The sequence below is a fragment of the Pavona decussata genome, unplaced genomic scaffold (assembly GCF_977016875.1).
Source record: "Pavona decussata unplaced genomic scaffold, jaPavDecu1.1 SCAFFOLD_215, whole genome shotgun sequence".
Lineage (NCBI taxonomy): Eukaryota > Metazoa > Cnidaria > Anthozoa > Scleractinia > Agariciidae > Pavona > Pavona decussata.
Window position 1 is genome coordinate 2187805 of NW_028145620.1, and position 17717 is coordinate 2205521.

At 38.3% G+C, this 17717-nt stretch overlaps 1 protein-coding gene and 1 long non-coding RNA gene across 2 annotated transcripts; both read right to left on the reverse strand.

Moving 5' to 3' along the window:
• Positions 1 to 810: 810 nt before the first annotated feature.
• LOC146459972 (uncharacterized) lies at positions 811 to 3729 on the reverse strand. The gene is made up of 4 exons (XR_014857800.1): positions 3558 to 3729; positions 2577 to 2668; positions 1229 to 1331; positions 811 to 1027 (listed from the first exon to the last, which is right to left on the reverse strand). It is a non-coding gene; the product is annotated as an uncharacterized LOC146459972 (long non-coding RNA).
• A 2872-nt stretch (positions 3730 to 6601) lies between these two features.
• Positions 6602 to 17545, reverse strand: LOC146459973 (uncharacterized). Its single transcript, XM_085088808.1, has 8 exons — positions 17407 to 17545; positions 12829 to 12965; positions 11490 to 11648; positions 10929 to 10996; positions 10008 to 10122; positions 9050 to 9175; positions 8520 to 8621; positions 6602 to 6764 (listed from the first exon to the last, which is right to left on the reverse strand). Exons 1-8 carry the CDS (start codon positions 17534 to 17536, stop codon positions 6621 to 6623), a joined length of 981 nt encoding a protein of 326 aa, XP_084944934.1. The 5' UTR covers positions 17537 to 17545; the 3' UTR covers positions 6602 to 6620.
• Between the last annotated feature and the right edge of the window lie 172 nt (positions 17546 to 17717).

Genomic DNA, 17717 nt, shown 5'->3' on the forward strand with positions numbered 1-17717 from the left:
GTACCGAACAAAGTGTAGGTACTTACTTGCCTAACTCGGACGAAACGTAAGATTGAGTCACTTACAGCAGTTGTGTTTCATACGATTAATGACCTCTGGAATTTGCTACTCTCTCCAGGCTTCGCTCGGCGTATTTGATCAAGAATCTCTTGCCAAGCTGCGACGAACTTCTTCGAGTGAACGCCTGAAAATTTTCTCCACGTGTATATTAGGATCAACGGCTATAAATGTTATACCTTGAGAATAATAGTTGAAGTTTTTGCCCAGAGTAAGAGAAAATAAACAAATCGTTTCCTGGTTGCAATCAACAAGCATGAGCCCTGAACAAAAGATTTTAACTCCCAATGACTTCCCTGACGGATTAACAACAATTTATCCGGCTTAGCCCTATATTACGTCGACTTTTCTCCCTAGGGAATGGCGAGGAGCTGTCGAAGACCAACGAAAAAACACGAAAGCTCACGGAAACAACCACAGGAATGAGCTGACGACGCGCTACAAAACCAGTAATAAGAAGTGACCTCTTGCACGGAACCAAATGTCGATTTCCAAAATAACGCTCTTCAATTCCTTTATAATTTAGCTTACTTTTGCGACGAAACATTGTAAAGAAACATTGACATAGATCAATAAAGTGAACCACGCGAATGCCATTTTGCAGAGAGAAGCTCGTGTGAAGGAGCGTCCGCCAGCTCGATCATACTCGCTGGATATGTCGTCGAATTTTTATGAAAATTAAGGCACCATCACGGTATGAGAATCTAAAGAAAAAGACTGGAAAACTGTGAAAACTTATTGTTTGATGTTCTATTGTAATGTTCAGTGGTTTTATTTAAATTACAAAAACAGGCTGTAAACAGGTGTTTTCCTTGTGTATCGTTAGGAAACTTGCTTCCTTAAACTTAGTAAGTTCATGATAGTGAAAAAATATGTCCAATTTAGACAGCTATTCCACAGAAAGAACCAGAGAGTGATGTTCCACGACGTTTTGACTTCGATCGGTTTTAACAGACGTGCCTTCATCGATCTGGAAAAAGGAAGCCAGAAAATAAAGTACAACAAGTTGCTCAATTGTTTTTTTTATGTTGCACTAGTCATCAACAACACCAGATTTTAATTTAAAAATAAGTATTACACGGCTCTTTAAACTCGATATTATAGTGATAATTATTCTGTGTCGCCTAGTCCTAAATCTTTTCAAAATACGTTAACATGGTTTGAATCTTACCCAGAAATTCTTCCTCAGATGAAATCTGTTCGACGTTGTCTTCAGGTTTCTGTGTTGAGGACTCTGTATTATTAGCCTCTTCCACAATACCACGGGAACTTCTCTGTAAAGACATTTGGACAGAAAAAGGCATAAAACAGTCAGTTTTCCTGTTTGGACTGGCTCTTCCATGGATATGGAATACTGCTGAATATTTCATCGACAATTTTAAATATTGCTTCAGTGGTATACAACGAGCCTTTAGGCTAGCCGTGTACCACAGATTTCCAAGGAATAAAACCTCACTAGTTATCAGCATAATTCACTGATGACATTTTCAAATCAAACTGATTCTTTAACCGATTCAGCCAGTAGAACTATGATTCACGTTATCGCCGAAGTACTTTCGTTGAGTTTTAGTTAACGTCAGTATGTCTGGATCGTAGTTGAAGTCGTTTGGTTCACGAATTCCAAACCAACGCACTTCTGAAGTCGAGTCGTATTTCTGGTTTTGCAGTATGTGGCACAGTACGTTAGTAACAAAGTGATGCGCGGTCAAGACTTAGCTGAATTAGCGTGAGTTTTCATGTTTCCGCCAATGCTGTTTTGAAAGTTCAAAAAATAGATTTTCCCTTCCGAAAGTTAACATGCATTCGAAGTCGCGTCAACCTCGTTCCCAGGTTCCTCTCTCTTCCTCTCTTAAGAAAGGACCTTGGTTACGTCTGGTCACGTGACTACACTAGACACGACAAACTTCTCCCCAGTCAGGGTAGACTCGTTCTATTATTTTGTTTGCAAGAGCCGTCAAGAGATTTTTAAGCAGGCAAGAAAGCAAAATGCGAGAATTTAGTGCAGTTTCATAAGCTCAACAAAAATCGTATCAGATTAAATAGAATCTAGTGAATTTCAAACAGCCAAAGAAGTATGAGGTTGATGCAATTGGAGTAATTTATCTACAGTAAAAGTTTTCAGAAATTCTGCTATCACTTATTTCAATTTGAAACTGCTGTAATAAGTACATCGTTTGCACCATAAATGAAATTTTATCGGCCTAAGTTTATCCATAATTCTTGCAGTAACGGCATTATAATTCATCAATCACACGAAAATACAAATACATTCTTCTTCTCACTAATAATTGTTTCGGATCACAATTAGCACTTTAAGCTCGATGCTTTTAATTTAAATGCAACTAAAGTGCTAATTGTGATCCAAAACAAAAAGTCAGGCAGGGAAGTAAGGAATAAAATAACATAAAAATTGCCTTTCAATAATTAATCCACATGCATGCGACGTCGTTCGTTGGTATCTTTGGGTGTTTCGGCAATTCCGCAATTCTACTGTTATAAACTAAATAAATGTATCTTACATTTCGTTCAAATGGTTTAACTTTATGGTCCTTGAAGTAATCCAAACTATGGACGCAAACGTTGCAGGCTGCGCAAAGATTGATGATGTCATCTGAAAGATTAGTAAAGTTCCAAGTAAACATTATGATGTAACAGTAAAATTTCACTGCCGCAGCGTAAAAAAGAACATTGGTCGCATGTAGAGGGTGAAAAAGTCTTCCATGATTGTTTATCCTGGTTTGACGAGTTGTTTGCTGGTGTGAAACAAAGACCAGCCTCGTTGGCAAGATTTCGTTGTTCAGAAAACAATAAAATTTGTCAGTCAAAGGTATTAAACTTATGAAGTTTCACTGCCATAGGAAAAAAACATTGGTCGCGTGTAGAGGGTAAAAAAGTCTTCCATGATTATTTATTCTGGTTTAACGAGTTGTTTGCTGGTGTGAAACAAAGACCAGCCTCGTTGGCAAGATTTCGTTGTTCAGAAAACAATAAAATTTGTCAGTCAAAGGTATTAAACTTATGAAGCAGCTTATCAATGCCATTCAGAATCGAATTGATGTTACAGTTCTGTACCACATCACACGATGCCTGCTAACAAGCTGGAACTTACCATAATGTACACAAAGGTCTACAAAGTTAAAAACAATCTGATGCCACCCTATATTGCAGTCTCATGTTTGTAGTTAAAAACAGTTGGTATACTCTCTGAAATTCAGAATCTCCCAACTGATCGACAATACTTGTAGAGACTGTTTTCTCGGCAACAACTAATTCTGTATTTATTTTTATAAGTTTTATAAGTAGTATTGATTGATAGTTACGTATACTTTATAATGTAAAGTAGTTAGGTGTCCCCGATAAGCGTACATTCTAATACGCGCTCGATGTTACGACGCAGTTTTCATTTCATTACCTTTAATTTCAAGTCACATAGAAGATATGAAAGTTCTTCATACTTTTTTTCCTAAGAAATGTTTTTGATGTTAGGAAAGAAAACTTACCCAGTTTGCAATCGAAGCATTGAAAAGACGCGTTTCTTTCAGGGTGATTAAAGCACCTAAGGGCAGTTGATAAGCTGACAACCATCGCCGACAAACTGCCCCGGCTCTATTACCTCTGCGAGTAAAAAATGACGAGTTCTTGCTGGATTGTCATTGTTTACGTCAAATCGTTCTATTCTAGTCTCGTGCATTCCATCCCAGGCCTTTGCGGCTAAATCTTCATTTAGTTCAGTATCGAGATTTCACCAAGGCTAGGATTATTTAGAATGTTTTTCGAGTTCTGGCCTTCGGCGTTTTTTTTTCTATTATTATTTTTTATTTTTGCCAGCGTAAACTCTTCAGCGGTCACTGAAGGAGAACAATGACTCGAAAAAAATCCTGCTTTTTTTCTTCTTTTACTTTATTTTGAGGCAAATGTATAATCATAGAATGCACTGTATCGAGGGCTTTGCTTATTCAGGCCCGGCTCTCCAAAGTATCCAAATCATACTGGGATGTAGGGCCAGGCCCCTCCAAGGTAGCCTAAAGCAGACTGGGATATCCTAAGGTATCAAAAGCCATTTAGATGTAAGGAGGCTTTCAGATCACCCGGAAACCAACAGATCAAAGGAAAAAACGTGTAGCTATAAGTTAAGAATCGAATTCCCGTCATTCTGTTGTCTGACTCTCTGCATGATTCACATCCACACCACACAGGCAAAGCACTACCTCGTTTGATCTTCACCCTCTCTCTGGTGGTTTTGGTGGAGGCTTGAAAGAGTTTTAAGCCGTGTGCGCGCGCGTAACCAACCCACGTCATAGCTAAGGTGCGCGCGTCAGCTGAATGATTCAAACTTTCTATCAAATTCGCACGCGCAAAACACCGGAAGTGGAAATGTAGCTGTGCTGCTCGCACGATGAAAAGGCTTTTCCGAAAATGATAACAAACGTCGCCAGGAGTCCGATACAGATATAAAATATATACTTATTGAGTTTGCAGCACCGACACCATTTGTTCGTTAAGGTGCTGTTGAAAATTTGAAGTTTCAGAAAACCATTATATTTTGTATTTTGTATTTTTTATTTACTCCACATGATCGTATTACATACGTTACAGTGCGTAAGAAAGGAGTGGAGAAGGGCATAATATAGTTAACTAATTATATCAGGCATGATAATGTTATCGATTTGATTATGAAAATTACGGGTAGAATCGTATTTAAGACAACGTTTCGGTGTCCTCATGACATCATCATCAGGTCAAAAATTGTCTTCTGTACTAAATGTTCCTTATTCGTGAGCACAAACCGTGTCTAAATATTCAAAGTGACTCGATAATAATAATAATAGTTTACTGATATCCCTCTTGCAGCCCAAAAGGCTGAATTACAAGGATGGTCAGTGACAATAGTACAAGACACTACGGTATAAAGACAGCCAAATAAATATATATTTAAATATGATTAGAAGCACTAAATAACAGAGAAAACATAACAGAGAAAAGGATTACAACTGGTCTTGATACTTGATAGTGCAGAAATCTGCGAACCGCTTGTCTTGGGGACAAACCATACAGGACTCACGTTCGCCTGATCGGAGGCAGTACGGCCTGTCAATTGACACGCGAGGAATTAATGGCTTAAGGACAGCAAAAAAGCAAAACTCTTCACCTAGCCCCAAGAGACTAAGAACTTGAACTTGAACATTAATATTCTTGTTATCTGTTGAATATTACATTTTGACCTGATGATGGTGTCATGAGGACACCGAAACATTGTCTTAAATATGATTCTACCCGTAATTTTCATCATCAAAACTAATTACATGGCCTTTAAACTTACGATACAATATTTGTTAAGATAAAAATAGAAAAAGGAAAACTAATTATAAATAGAGGAGAAGAAAGACAAATAACGTTTTCCAAGGTTGTGTGGCAGTGATTAATACTGAGCAAAATAATTCTGGAAGAGAGCTCGTTTAAATAGTTGTTTTGTTGGTTTTGACGAATGGATATAGGAATATCATTCCAGTAATAGCATCCAATAATTGTTGGGCAAAATTTCCTAATATTTACTGTGAAAGGACTAAGATTCAGAGGCTGTAGGGAAGCAATTCGTGTGGCGTAATTATGTTGCTCAGGTACTAGGGTTAGGGTGAAATTGGAAGGCTTTCCATCTACAATATAATCACAAAAAGGTTGGCAGGTATAAAATTTAACGATGTCAGGAAGCTTGATAAGACCAAGATTTACATAATGAGGGGTGATATGATCAACAACAACAATAAGAACAATTTATTGTAAGAGAAGACACTTTTTACAATATTAGTTACCCACAATTAGCAAGGGCTATTCGAGGTGGGTAGCATTGATAGTTGTTTACATGCTCAAAAGGAAAAGAAAATTATTAACACAAAATAGATTCATTAAACAAAGAGAAAAAGAATTAACTAGGAAAATAAATGAATAAATAAATCACCTAAATGACTAATTATTATTTAGAAAGTTAAGTGCAAGCTAACTAAGTAGTGACATAAGATTGATACGAGTAACAGCGTTTATATCAACATACACCTCCTCAGTCTCCAAAACCTTTTAGAGCAATTCATGCAGTTTACGCTGGAAAAGTGTTTTACGTAACTCACGTAGTTGAGGAGGAATTTTATTCCAAATTCTCGTTCCAGTTCTAGAAAAGGACAGCACTCCTGTTGGTTGAGTCTTGAAAGTCGGACATGAAAATTACCCGAAGCTGAAAATCTAGTGTAGTGAGAATGGATCTGGTCAGAACGAGTGAACAGTTCAGAGATTTTTGGAGGAGCGCAATTGCTAAAAACATCATGCATTAGAGTAGCAATATGTTTAAAATAGAGCATATTCGGAGGCAAAAGACCGGAACCGACAAACAGAGGGATGGCGAAGCGGGACGTCATTAATGAATCTAACTGCTTTGTTTTGTAACTTTACCAGTTGTGCTAAGGGTGCCTCATAGATATTACCCCACAATACACAACCATGGGTTAGATAGGGATATAAAACCATTATAAAAAAAAAATTAAACTTATTCCTATCTCTCGATATATTTTAATTCAATGCCATCGTAAAATTATTTCCTTGAGTTTTTCCATGCTAATGTTTGCTCCGCATGAAATTATCACTACATTTTGTCCACGAAATCTTTCCTGCTCCTTCAAATAAGCTGCAATTGCTACTCCAGCCGCGCCTTCGACGATCTGAAAAAGAAAATCGATAAACAGCTTAAACAGCTAATCAGTTTGTCGGTTAGTCAAACAAACTAGCCTACTAGGGGGACACGAAAGAGGCAAATCATTCGCACGCGCGAAGCGAGGGAAGCGCGCGTCCAATCCAACGTACCGACAAAAAAGCGACTGGTACACTTACCCATAATTTTAAGCGCACGAAACCTCATAAAAACGTACAGAAAAGTTCTAAAAACTTCAAACCTAGCATACACAATATTGTTAAGTACAGCGACGAATTTCGCAAAACAATATGGCTTGCTATGTGCCTAGTGGCTGTGTTAGGCTCGCAAGGTATTGTGGTAAAGTGAACAGCCGCTATCTTTTTCCGTACAGCGGATTACCCTCTACCCTCCCCCCCCCCCCCCCCCCGCCTTTCTTGCGCCTGTCACGTAGGCTGCTAACAAACAAGTCATGATCAATAAATTGATCATGGTATGTGGAGCTTCGTATTAAAGCAGTCTACACACAGTCTATTTAATTTCGGAGCTCTGAAACTATAACGAGGTTGAATTGGAATTTGAAAACGCCCAGATTTAAGGGAAAAGAAAACCACAGAACCAGGAGAAGCCTTCTGAGCAATGCGAGAAACAACGAAATATCCAACTCACTTGTGACTATAAAGCAGGTTGAGACTGTATGACTTTTGTTGCGTGCGACAGACTGGCAATAATCTTACGATATGAACTGTTTATAAATGATAAACTTAAGCTGCTGGGAGCGGAAAGTCTAAATTGTTTTCACATTTTTCTTTTCGCACCTGCTCAAGTTGTGTACTGCGATAATCTTTCATTTATGAATCCTTTCACCCGCAGTTTCAATTTTTGGACTTCATACATTTCACCTGCCATATCAACTGTGTCGTTTAAATCAAACTTACGACTTCCTTACGATTGGCGCGCGCGATAGGTAACATGTCGTAGGATTTTGATTGAGTTTTAATACTTTACGACAACCGCAGCGCAGGCAATGTTGAATTACTGTTTCAGTGCATGAGCCGAGTAGTGTGGAGAACTTGAGCACATATAGTTAAGTTGCAGACTGAGGAGGTGAGGGGGGGGGGGGTACTCCCCTATATAAGCTATACACGTATGTGTGGCGCCAAAGGTTTTTGAGCCGTTGTGGCCTGACATAGGGTATAAATTCTAACCATATTAGTCTGAGAGTCTGAAAACGGGTGTAGTTTCTGGAAACCTGTTCTGAAAATGGGTAGGGATTTTGGAGGGCAGGTCTGACAAAGGGCACCGGAAAATTACTTATTTTGCTCTGAAATAGGATCGGGGTTTGGAGAACTGTGCCGCGCCCCGACCCACCAAAAATTCCGAGGAGTAACCCCTAAGTTATGTTGTAAACACTAAAGAATAGAAAAGCCTGTCTGTGTAACACATCTCATCATGAGCAATTGATAATGTTTTGATTATTTGGGGGGCAAATGTTTGACATCCTCACGAACATTTCAACAACCAGAGCATCAGAAAATTTTAAACACCAAAACTGTGTCAAAAGCTAATCAAAATCCGGCTATATCAAATGTCAAAGGAATCAAACTGCTCCAACTTCAAAATTACAGTTACCACTTTCCTGATCGGAAAAGGACTCAAAAAATACACCCACCCTCCAAAGTGTACGTCACACGTTATTTAGGAAATTCCTTTATGTTTTTCAGTGACACAAAACACGACCCGAAAAGAAGCTACCCCCCTCCCTCCTCCCCTCGTCCCTACTTACTTTGTGATGATTTTCCATGAAGTGGTAGACTGCTTTGCTTATTTCCTCCTCTGTCACTAGAATCCACTCATCAACAAGAGATTTACAGAGATCAAACGTCACCTAATAACATTATTAAAGGAAGTGCGGAAGAAACGGTCAGACAGAACGCAGAAAATTTGACAATTCACTACTAACGTAACGAATAACTCCAAAATATACATTGTAGATGTTGTGCCCTTTATGATGACTTTTAAGAAAACTTTGAGAAACTTACTATTAATTTTATGCTTTTCAGAGCGCGGGGTGACAGATTTCGTTTTGATTGCCTTATTTAAAAGCGCGCGCGCATTGGCTAATTTGTAACTTTTTGAATGGAATTGACAGCGCAGTGTATCAATCGCGCGAGCAAAATAAACAGAGTTGGATTTTGGATAGAAGTTCGGTGGTTGCGTGGTTTTATTGAGGGTTTTTTCGGACCTTCGGGGAATTTTAGGACTGGGACTTTTCGGAACTCTATGTTCAGGAAATCGCCTGAACAGTAGACTCACCGAATTCTCTTCGACTCCACCAGCTGTACCATCAGACAGGGTGTCACCTGATGGAATGTCCAAAATTTTGCCTGCTTTTACTGAGGCTGACATCACTGCAGACTGCGAGGGCTGACAGCCAATCATCTGTCGCGAGAGCAAGAGTTCAAAATAAGGACACGGTTAAACAGCAAATTAAAATGTACATATTCCCTTAAAAAAAAACTTCACACAAAGGTCAAACAATAAGGAAAGTCGATAAGTGTTTGAACTCTTTTCCAGTTTTCGAAACATTTTTGTTCAACAAAAGTGAACGTTTGAACTCATCCATCCCATCAGTTCAACCTCCCATAAATAAACACCCTTATGAGCACATTCAGGTGTCCATTTACGACAGGCGACCACTTATAGGAGGTTCAAATGTAGCGCTTGTATGTGGGTGGTTTGGTGTCTGGTTACGTTAGGGGAGTTTCGACGCACGTATCTTAGTAACATCACGGAATGGTCTTTAAACGTTCTTGATTTCTGTGAGATTTATCTTTGCTTATCTTCACCTGTCTCAATCCTGATTTTGCTCATGTAATTAAATAGCCGAAGGGTGGAAGTAAAACTAAACTAAACTAAACTGAAACGTAAGCAAACGCCGGAGAAAACACCCCGATAGACTGGTATCCCATCCGGGCGGTGGGAGTGGTAACGCTTCAAGTCATGTTACGCTGAAGAAAGTAATCGCTGGAGCTTGCTGTCATTGATGAACCATTGTACCGATTTGCCCACAACTCTTAGCGTGCGAAACCCTCAAAACGCTCAAAGAAAAAAAAAAGGTTCTAAAAACTTCAAACCTAGCATACGTGCCTTACGCTTTTTATTGGAACAGCAACCTTTTAGTAAAAATTGTGCGAATGTTTTTGCGATTGGCACGATGTTGTTAACGACAGTTATGTGGATTGTGATACATGTAACATTCAATTTGATTTACCTTCACTGATGATTTAACAGATTTGAGGTAAGCTGCGATTCCTCCTATAAGCCCTCCTCCACCAACAGCCACAAACACAGCATCGACTTCAGGTAAGTCTTGAAAAATCTCCACACTGCCACGATAAGAAAGGGAGTCACTAAACTTAAGTCTGAGAATTCTTATCTTGTTCGTCTAACGGAGTTCTAATCGTGTACATCGTAGTTTGTTTCAGTAAAAACTCAGTCTCAATTTTTTTTCTAGTGATGGATGAACATAGCCAATGTGTATTTTCAAACTACCAGCATTTAACTTCGAACGAAGCCCTGCTCGACTCAAACTAATATTTACTGTATTCTGTATACGGGTCAGTTTCCGAAAAGGAGCGGTACTGAAATATTTATACATAAGTTATTTTGGTAAACACCCCGATCTTTTTTGTAACATCAGTGATTTCTAGTGTCAGGATGTTCTCTATAAACACCGACAGCTCAGAGACTGGTGCCAGGGGCCGTCTGCCTAAAGGCTCCTTCATACGGCAAACACAAGTTGACATACTCGAGTTCGCAAACTCTTGCTTTCATAGTAACATGGCTTCTCATTCGAGCAATGCGGGTGTCGCAGTGACATGCAAAAAGAATTGCGGCTTCCTGTCAGTTGCTGTATATTCTTCGTCGGCGAAAACCAAACAGAAAAGTTGGCGATGACGTTTTGAATTTCAACGATAAACTTGAACTCAGCAGTTTTCTCGTATTCAGCTGCCATCTTGTACAGTTCATCACAAGTGACCAACTCAGAGAAAAGCTGGAGAATAGAGACAAGTTCTTTTTTATCACCAACAGTTTGTCAACTGTTGTTGCGAAGTTCACACATGCCAACTCGAGTTTGTCAACTTTTTTTTGTCGCGTGAAGGCGCCGTTAGAGAGAGTTGACTGTATTTACCCTATTGTCCCTTGTCCAGCAGCAACAACCAGATCATTATATGGAGACACAAAGTGTAATCTATTTTCCTGCAATAAAGAAGAATTTAAACCATGTCATCTCATAATAGAGGTATTTTTTCATTCAGAGACACAGCCGGGCATAGTTGGAAAAAATCTACTAACAGGAGTCGAAATTAAGACCTTTCGATTACTAGTTCAGATGCTCTGCCACTGAGCTTCTGGGGACTCATAGGCGCTAGGGCCATTAAACTAGGTTCATGTGATAAACATCCTGCATACTACTTGGATTTGAATATCGATGAGTGGCACAGGCCCGTAGGCCGATTGTTATTGAGTAGGTTCGTTTGCTCTTAGGACCAGCCAGGTGCAGTTTGTAGTTTTGCCTAAGGACACCCAGGAGTTAAAATGTTGCCGCCACATGAGAGTGCACGTGGCTGGCTATCCATCTTTGCTCAATTCCGAATCCACTTTGGAATTGTTTCATTGGCAAGAATTGGAACACCGGAATTTAAATCTTCAAGCCCTGCGGTTGAGTTTAAATGAAACACATATGATTTACCTCAGAGACAGTCCTTGCTTTCACTTCTGCTTCAACACAATCTTCCCCATGATACTTTAAAGTGCCACCCAACTGTTTCACTACCTTCAACTTGGCAGGAGAAGCGGTCTGGGGAACATATATCGTAACAGGAACTCCAACCTTCTTGGAAGCATATGCCTGCATAATTAATGACAAAGGACGAAAGCTACAGTTTTGTGGGTAGTGCACTGGATAGTGCTCTACCCACTATGTCGACAGGCATGTAAGAGTGAGTGAGTTTGTGTACGTAAACAAACAGGTCCGCAGTGCGTGCACAGCACAACCCACATGATGCAATGCGTACCTATTTTTGATATCAAGTAACACTGTGGTAAGTAAAGTATATTTATTAAAAGAATAAAATAATTATATCATTTTAGGGACTTTCCCTTTTTTGTATGAAAAAGAGTCATGTGATCTTCCATTTTTGTTGAATTTTCTGATGTATTTCAAGCGAGTTTACAAGTAGTTAGCAAAACACTTTCAATTGTTAAATGTCCAAACCCAGATCTATTAATTTTAGTATTTTTTTAAGGATTTATATCGTCAGAATAAAATGTCACAGACAACCTGATCTAATCGCATATCTTCACAGCTTAATTTGATCATAAAGAGGGGACCCCACCAACAATACAGTGGGACCTCCTCAGGTGCGCAAGTGAAAGGCTCAGAGGATAAACACCGTCACTGTAAAATTATTAGGCTTCAGAATCCAAATCAGTTTCTTCAAATTATCTCTTATTTGGCATTCATATCATGTCAGAATCAAAGCTCTGCCATGATTTTTTTTTTATCTTAAAGCTACATGCATTATCCAGTGGATTATCAGTGGCTTATGGATTTAATTTTGCTTTGTAAAATTAATCAGTGAAAGATACCAGAACATGCACTCATGAATGACTTCATTTCTTAATCTGTTTGAACTGAAACAAAAGGAATCAACCAAATACTGGGTGCTCTAGTTCTTGAACAATTACACAATTCATGTATTACTAAGTTACATACATGCATGACTGTACATCTCTAAGTTTGACATTAACACATTCACTGCCACATGACTTTGCTAAAACTTCAACTTTTAACTAGCATTATTCAGTCTCAAAAAGGGCTACCTTGTGCTGCATATAGCTGCCATCATCATACAAAGACCCTGATGTAGAAACAGGTTTAGAATCACTATAGTCCTAAATAAATTATGAGCTACTGAGTAGCTAGTCTTCTTTTAATTATATGTAATATTATCTAAGCAGGTTAATTTTGTGATGATCAGTGGGAGCGTGATGATGACTATATAAGTGCACTGATATCAAACACTTACTGTAGCTGCAGCATGATTTCCAGTGGAAGCAGTGATGGTTCCCTTTGTTAGAAACACTTCATCCTTTGACTCCTTAAGAGAAAGAAGTTTGTTGAAAGCTCCTCTGAGTTTGAATGAACCTGTTATCTGCTCACTTTCTGTAAAAACATATGAATATTAAAAACTATTATAAATCAACTTTGTCTAATATTAATGAGCTGGTTTTTTTCTATAATTTATACGGAGTAATTTATTATGGAGAGGATTTGATATGAAATGAAACATTTATTTAGAAAACCAGGGTCTGACTAGTTAGGAAACTTAATAATTATATAATTTTAGCAAAGCCTGCAGCTGCATGCCATATTTACATGTATACCTGCCAACTTTTTCTGAGTCAAACGCGTGAGATTTTTGTCTCGTCGACATGACTGGGATTTCCAGAAACCTCCGAGCCACTTCCGAAGATTTCCGATGATTTTCCGAAGACTTCCGAACGTGCCGAAAATGGACGACGATATTCCGACGACCTTTGAACACTTACGATTCAAACGGATTGTAGACATTTGAAAGCTTTTGCGATTGTTATAAGGAGCAAAGAAAATGTGAAATGAAAAGAAGTTTTTTTAGAACAACTCGTCCGGATTTGTGTCAGTCAGGCATGAGAAATTGTCCTTGATGCGTGAGATTGATGTCTCAAGTCCCCAGGCGTGAGACTCACGCATAATGCGTGAGAGTTGGTAGGTATACATATTCCACCTTTAAAACTGTAACTTTACAGTGAAGTTGGAAAAGGCTACAATTTACCCTTTAGTAGAGACTTTTGCTTTAAATTTACTACATTACCATGTTGTAAATAGGCAAAAGAAGTTAAATAAATCAAGTGAATTGAATTGAATTCAATAAAAGTCCAATTTCAGTTTTGCAATAGTGATAGATTTTTTGAGTAAGTAAGACAGTATAAGTAACCTTTATTTCAACTTGATAAAAATTTAAAGCTAAAAAGCTTGTGGTGTCTATTTCATTCCTCTTTTCAAGATTCCACCCTTGATTGAAACAAATTTCAAACTGCTACTCTCTCAGTAGCTGAATTTTGATTGCAGGATTTAAACTTTATCAATTTGTCTGGCATGTGAGAATTTGACAATCGCTTGAAAAAAGCTGGAAGCAAAGAGAAAAAAACAAAAATATGACATTTAAGAGACACATTTTACAAAATATTATAAGGAAACCTGTCAAATTTGCACATGAGAGTTGCATGAAGCCTTATCCAGTCAATATTTGGCTCCTATAATGGTGAATGGTGATTTAGTTTTCAGTAGGATTGTCTGTTGAATATTAATTTCTATTCATTTGTTTAGTAATCTGTAATGCCAATGCATTTCAGTGAGGTAACTTCTGAATCAATAAGATGTTTTTCGTATTTAAATTTTTGTTTGCCTTGAGCAACTTGAAATGTTAAAAGATTTCATATCCTCCAAAATATTCTGAGTCAAATCCTCAAAGAAAACTTGCTTAAAGCTGATCAGACTCTCCTCTCCCGTGATCAAATGTGTGACTCACATTAAATTACAAAACTGTTCCTTGAAGTCAATAAAAAAAAGCATAAAATATTGTCATTATTGATTAAGCCAAATCCATGAATGTTTACATTGCCAGATGTGTGCATACCTTTGGAAACCTGCAAATCCACCCTACAATTCCAAATTATATTGGAATTGGCTTACGATCGCCATAGGAAAACATCCACTGAATTGTTGATGAAAACAAAAGCTTAAATTATACAAACTTAAGTTAATTTTTGCCAAAAAACATCAACAGAGGTCAATATTCTGTGAATCCTAAATGAAGTAAACATTTGTTTGAGGCTAAGGATACATTGTACATGTACAATGATGGATAGGGAAAGAAAGATTACAATGATGGATAGGCAAAGAAAGATATAAGAATCAGACTGATCTTTGTGACAACTTTGAAAAATTTAGGCTAATTAAACTTTTCAGTTATTGAGTGGCGTAGCAGGGTGCTCAGCGTGTGTGCAACTTTGCGTGTTAATGCCTCTTTATAAGCCATATACCATCACATTTCTTTCAAAGGAAAACAATGACGTAACAAGAAGCTGACAGCAATGTAATTAAATTAACCTGTTATATGATCCCTGCTCGTGATCTTTTTTTACATTTACTGGTTTTGTTTTCTGATACTGCTTGATGTTGTTCTTGAATCAAATTGAATCATAAAACAGTATATATCAGGGACCGGTCATTATTTAGAGGGTGGGGATGAGGGCTGGTGCAACAATGGGTATGCCTTGTTTCGTTTTCTCTGACCCCCTTCGGATCCCCACCCCCTTTTCATGAGATGCAATTTGTTTTGACCCACCCCACAACCCATCCTTACCCAGCTAGATAAGTACACGTAACCAACACAAGTACCATAATTTGTATGACTAAATTGGATATTAGATAAAATTATTTTAGACTACATTAGACTGTATTGAAAAACAACCTTAAACTGATTGCATATATCAAGAAGTCTATCTACAAATTAGAGGGAGGAGGAAGATGCAAAAAAAAATTCTACCTTCTAGTTTTCTACATCTGGAAAGATTCTAACAGAGATTGCTAGAAGTTTCAAGAATTCCAAGAAGTTTGATGACCACGGAGTCATGTTCAAACACACCCATCAGCGGAAATATGCAATTAAGGAAGAAATAAATGGCCTCAAATACAGAACTGAAGAAAAGCTAAAAAATGCAAAGCTTTCAGAAATGTAAGCAACAAAGGTTCAACAGCTTATTTCAAATGCTCTCCTCTCTCAAGTAATCAAAAAGTATAATTATTATTAAAAGTGCAAAGCTCTTTTAAATTTATTACACAATTTCTCAATTAAGTATCTTCAGAATTTGATTCATGAGAAGAACCGCTGTCCAGTGATTGCTGTCTGTTTCTTCATTCAAGAGCAGTAAACTGTAGAACGTTTTTGAAGCAACAGAAAAAGTGACACAGAGGAAGAGTTTAAAGCAACAGAAAAAGTGACACAGAGGAAGAGGAAACAGATCGATGATGGAATCGATGACAACAACAGTAATACAGTGTTGTAGCAATGTAGATGACTGCCTCTTTGATTTGCAGAAACCCTCAGTTTAAAAGTTTATGGTCTGTATGCAACATTTGTGAAAATAAGTATTTAACTAGCATGAAAATAAAAACTATTGTAGTTGTATGAATGATGACTCGCACCAACCATCCAGGCCCGTAGCGGGGGGAGGGGCAGGGGGGGCTTGATTCCCCCCCAGAATTTTTGGAAGTTAAAAAGCAATGCGCCCAAAAATATATAATTAAAACGAAATAATCTTGAATTCTGACGCTGCAAGTGTCTTTTCACTACCTGTCAGTTTCCTTCGCCAACAGGCACTCCTATCTTGTGAATCGGAAATAAGAATCAAAATGGATTGAAATCAACCAATCTGAAGCCGTGAAAGCTGTCGAAATGAACTACTTGTTTGCTAAGATATCCGCTCATTTCAAGAAATACAAATGTCCTTAGTTTATAACAATTTAGTGTTCCCGCGTTGTCACACAAAAAAGCCACACAAATATGTCCTCAAGACCAGAAAAAAAAAATTCTCCTGCAGTCGGATTCTTACTGCCCGATTCCAAATTTAAAAAGAGAAAGAAAAATTTGTCGTTGTTTGTCTACGTCCTCCTTCAAACGTGAAATTAGGAAACTTCACGTAGTAGTCCACGTTAAAGAAAAGGCAAAAACATGTACCTAAGAGTGTGATGTAGGTGTAAAGTTATTGTTTTACTTACTAAATCTACCTGGTCTTTTATGTTCTCGTTGCATCTTAAACTCCCAAATCAGTCTGTTTTTGAGTGACAGGGGGGGGGGGGGGGAGAATTTTGTTTCACCATTCACAATTTTGCTAAGCCCCCTCAGTTGTTTTAGCCTTGCTACGGGTCTGCCGTCAATGTAATTTCCCAGGAAGGGGCCGGGATGTTTACCTACTATAGCTACAACTTTAGCTGCAACAACAAGACACCTAAATAAAGTGTACGTAACGTGTATGTACCTTCTGATATTTTGGCAAACCCTAAGTTGTGTGTCTTAACCCTCTAAATAATGACCGGTTCCTCACTGTATATGAATGTCATAATAATTATATTCACTAGTACTTCCACATGCAGTCTGCTGTTGTAATAATTATTATTTGACAGTGCCTAGCTTGTGCTGATGGATGGTGGATCATGCTTTTAGATAGTTGTGTGATTCATGGCTAGGATAAATTGTTGAACGAACTGTAAAGCGTAGGAGAGCGGTTCCAATTTCTTGTGTGAATACAGCCTGAATACAGCAGGTCACAAACTATATTAAATATACCCTGCTTGCAGAGCGTTTCTTTCTGGCAACTTTTTCAGCATGTACGAAGTTAATGTTCGCGTCTTTGGTATTTCGCGTAGTTGGATTTTTTAGTGTCCCCGAGAAAAACTTTTACCACGGCCGAGAATTGCGAGAAATACAAAACGAAAATCCTCTGTTAGCAGGGTAGTATAAAATAAACTCAAGTAAACTCACAGTCTGTCTCTCTTCACTCACCTAATTTTACATAGATCCTGGAGTTTCCTACTTCACTTAACCAGTGAGAATATTCCAGTGGAGTTCTTCTGATATACGGCTTTATCCGATCAGCTGCTATTAAAATGTCTCCAGGAAAAAGTGAACACATTGCTTTACACTGCTGACCACGGACAGTAAATCAACAGGCGTGCGTGACACATGGAGGTCGACAGAGGTCACAACTGAGGGACTGGGACAGAGAGTTTGCAGGTCACGCTCCGACTGCTCTGGTCGTTCTAAACTTAGGAGGGTAACGGGGGTAACCCTATCTCGAACTTCAGTCACATAAA

Bases quoted from the DNA above. Each gene is read 5' to 3' on its own strand.
- LOC146459973 (XM_085088808.1), bottom strand. From the start codon at position 17,536: ATGTGTTCACTTTTTCCTGGAGACATTTTAATAGCAGCTGATCGGATA. The intron at 11,649-12,828 runs GTAAGTGTTTGA...TTAATTATGCAG, and splicing joins GAAATCATGCTGCAGCTACA to GCATATGCTTCCAAGAAGGT. The intron at 9,176-10,007 runs GTAAATCAAATT...CTCTCGCGACAG, and splicing joins CTGTTAAATCATCAGTGAAG to ATGATTGGCTGTCAGCCCTC.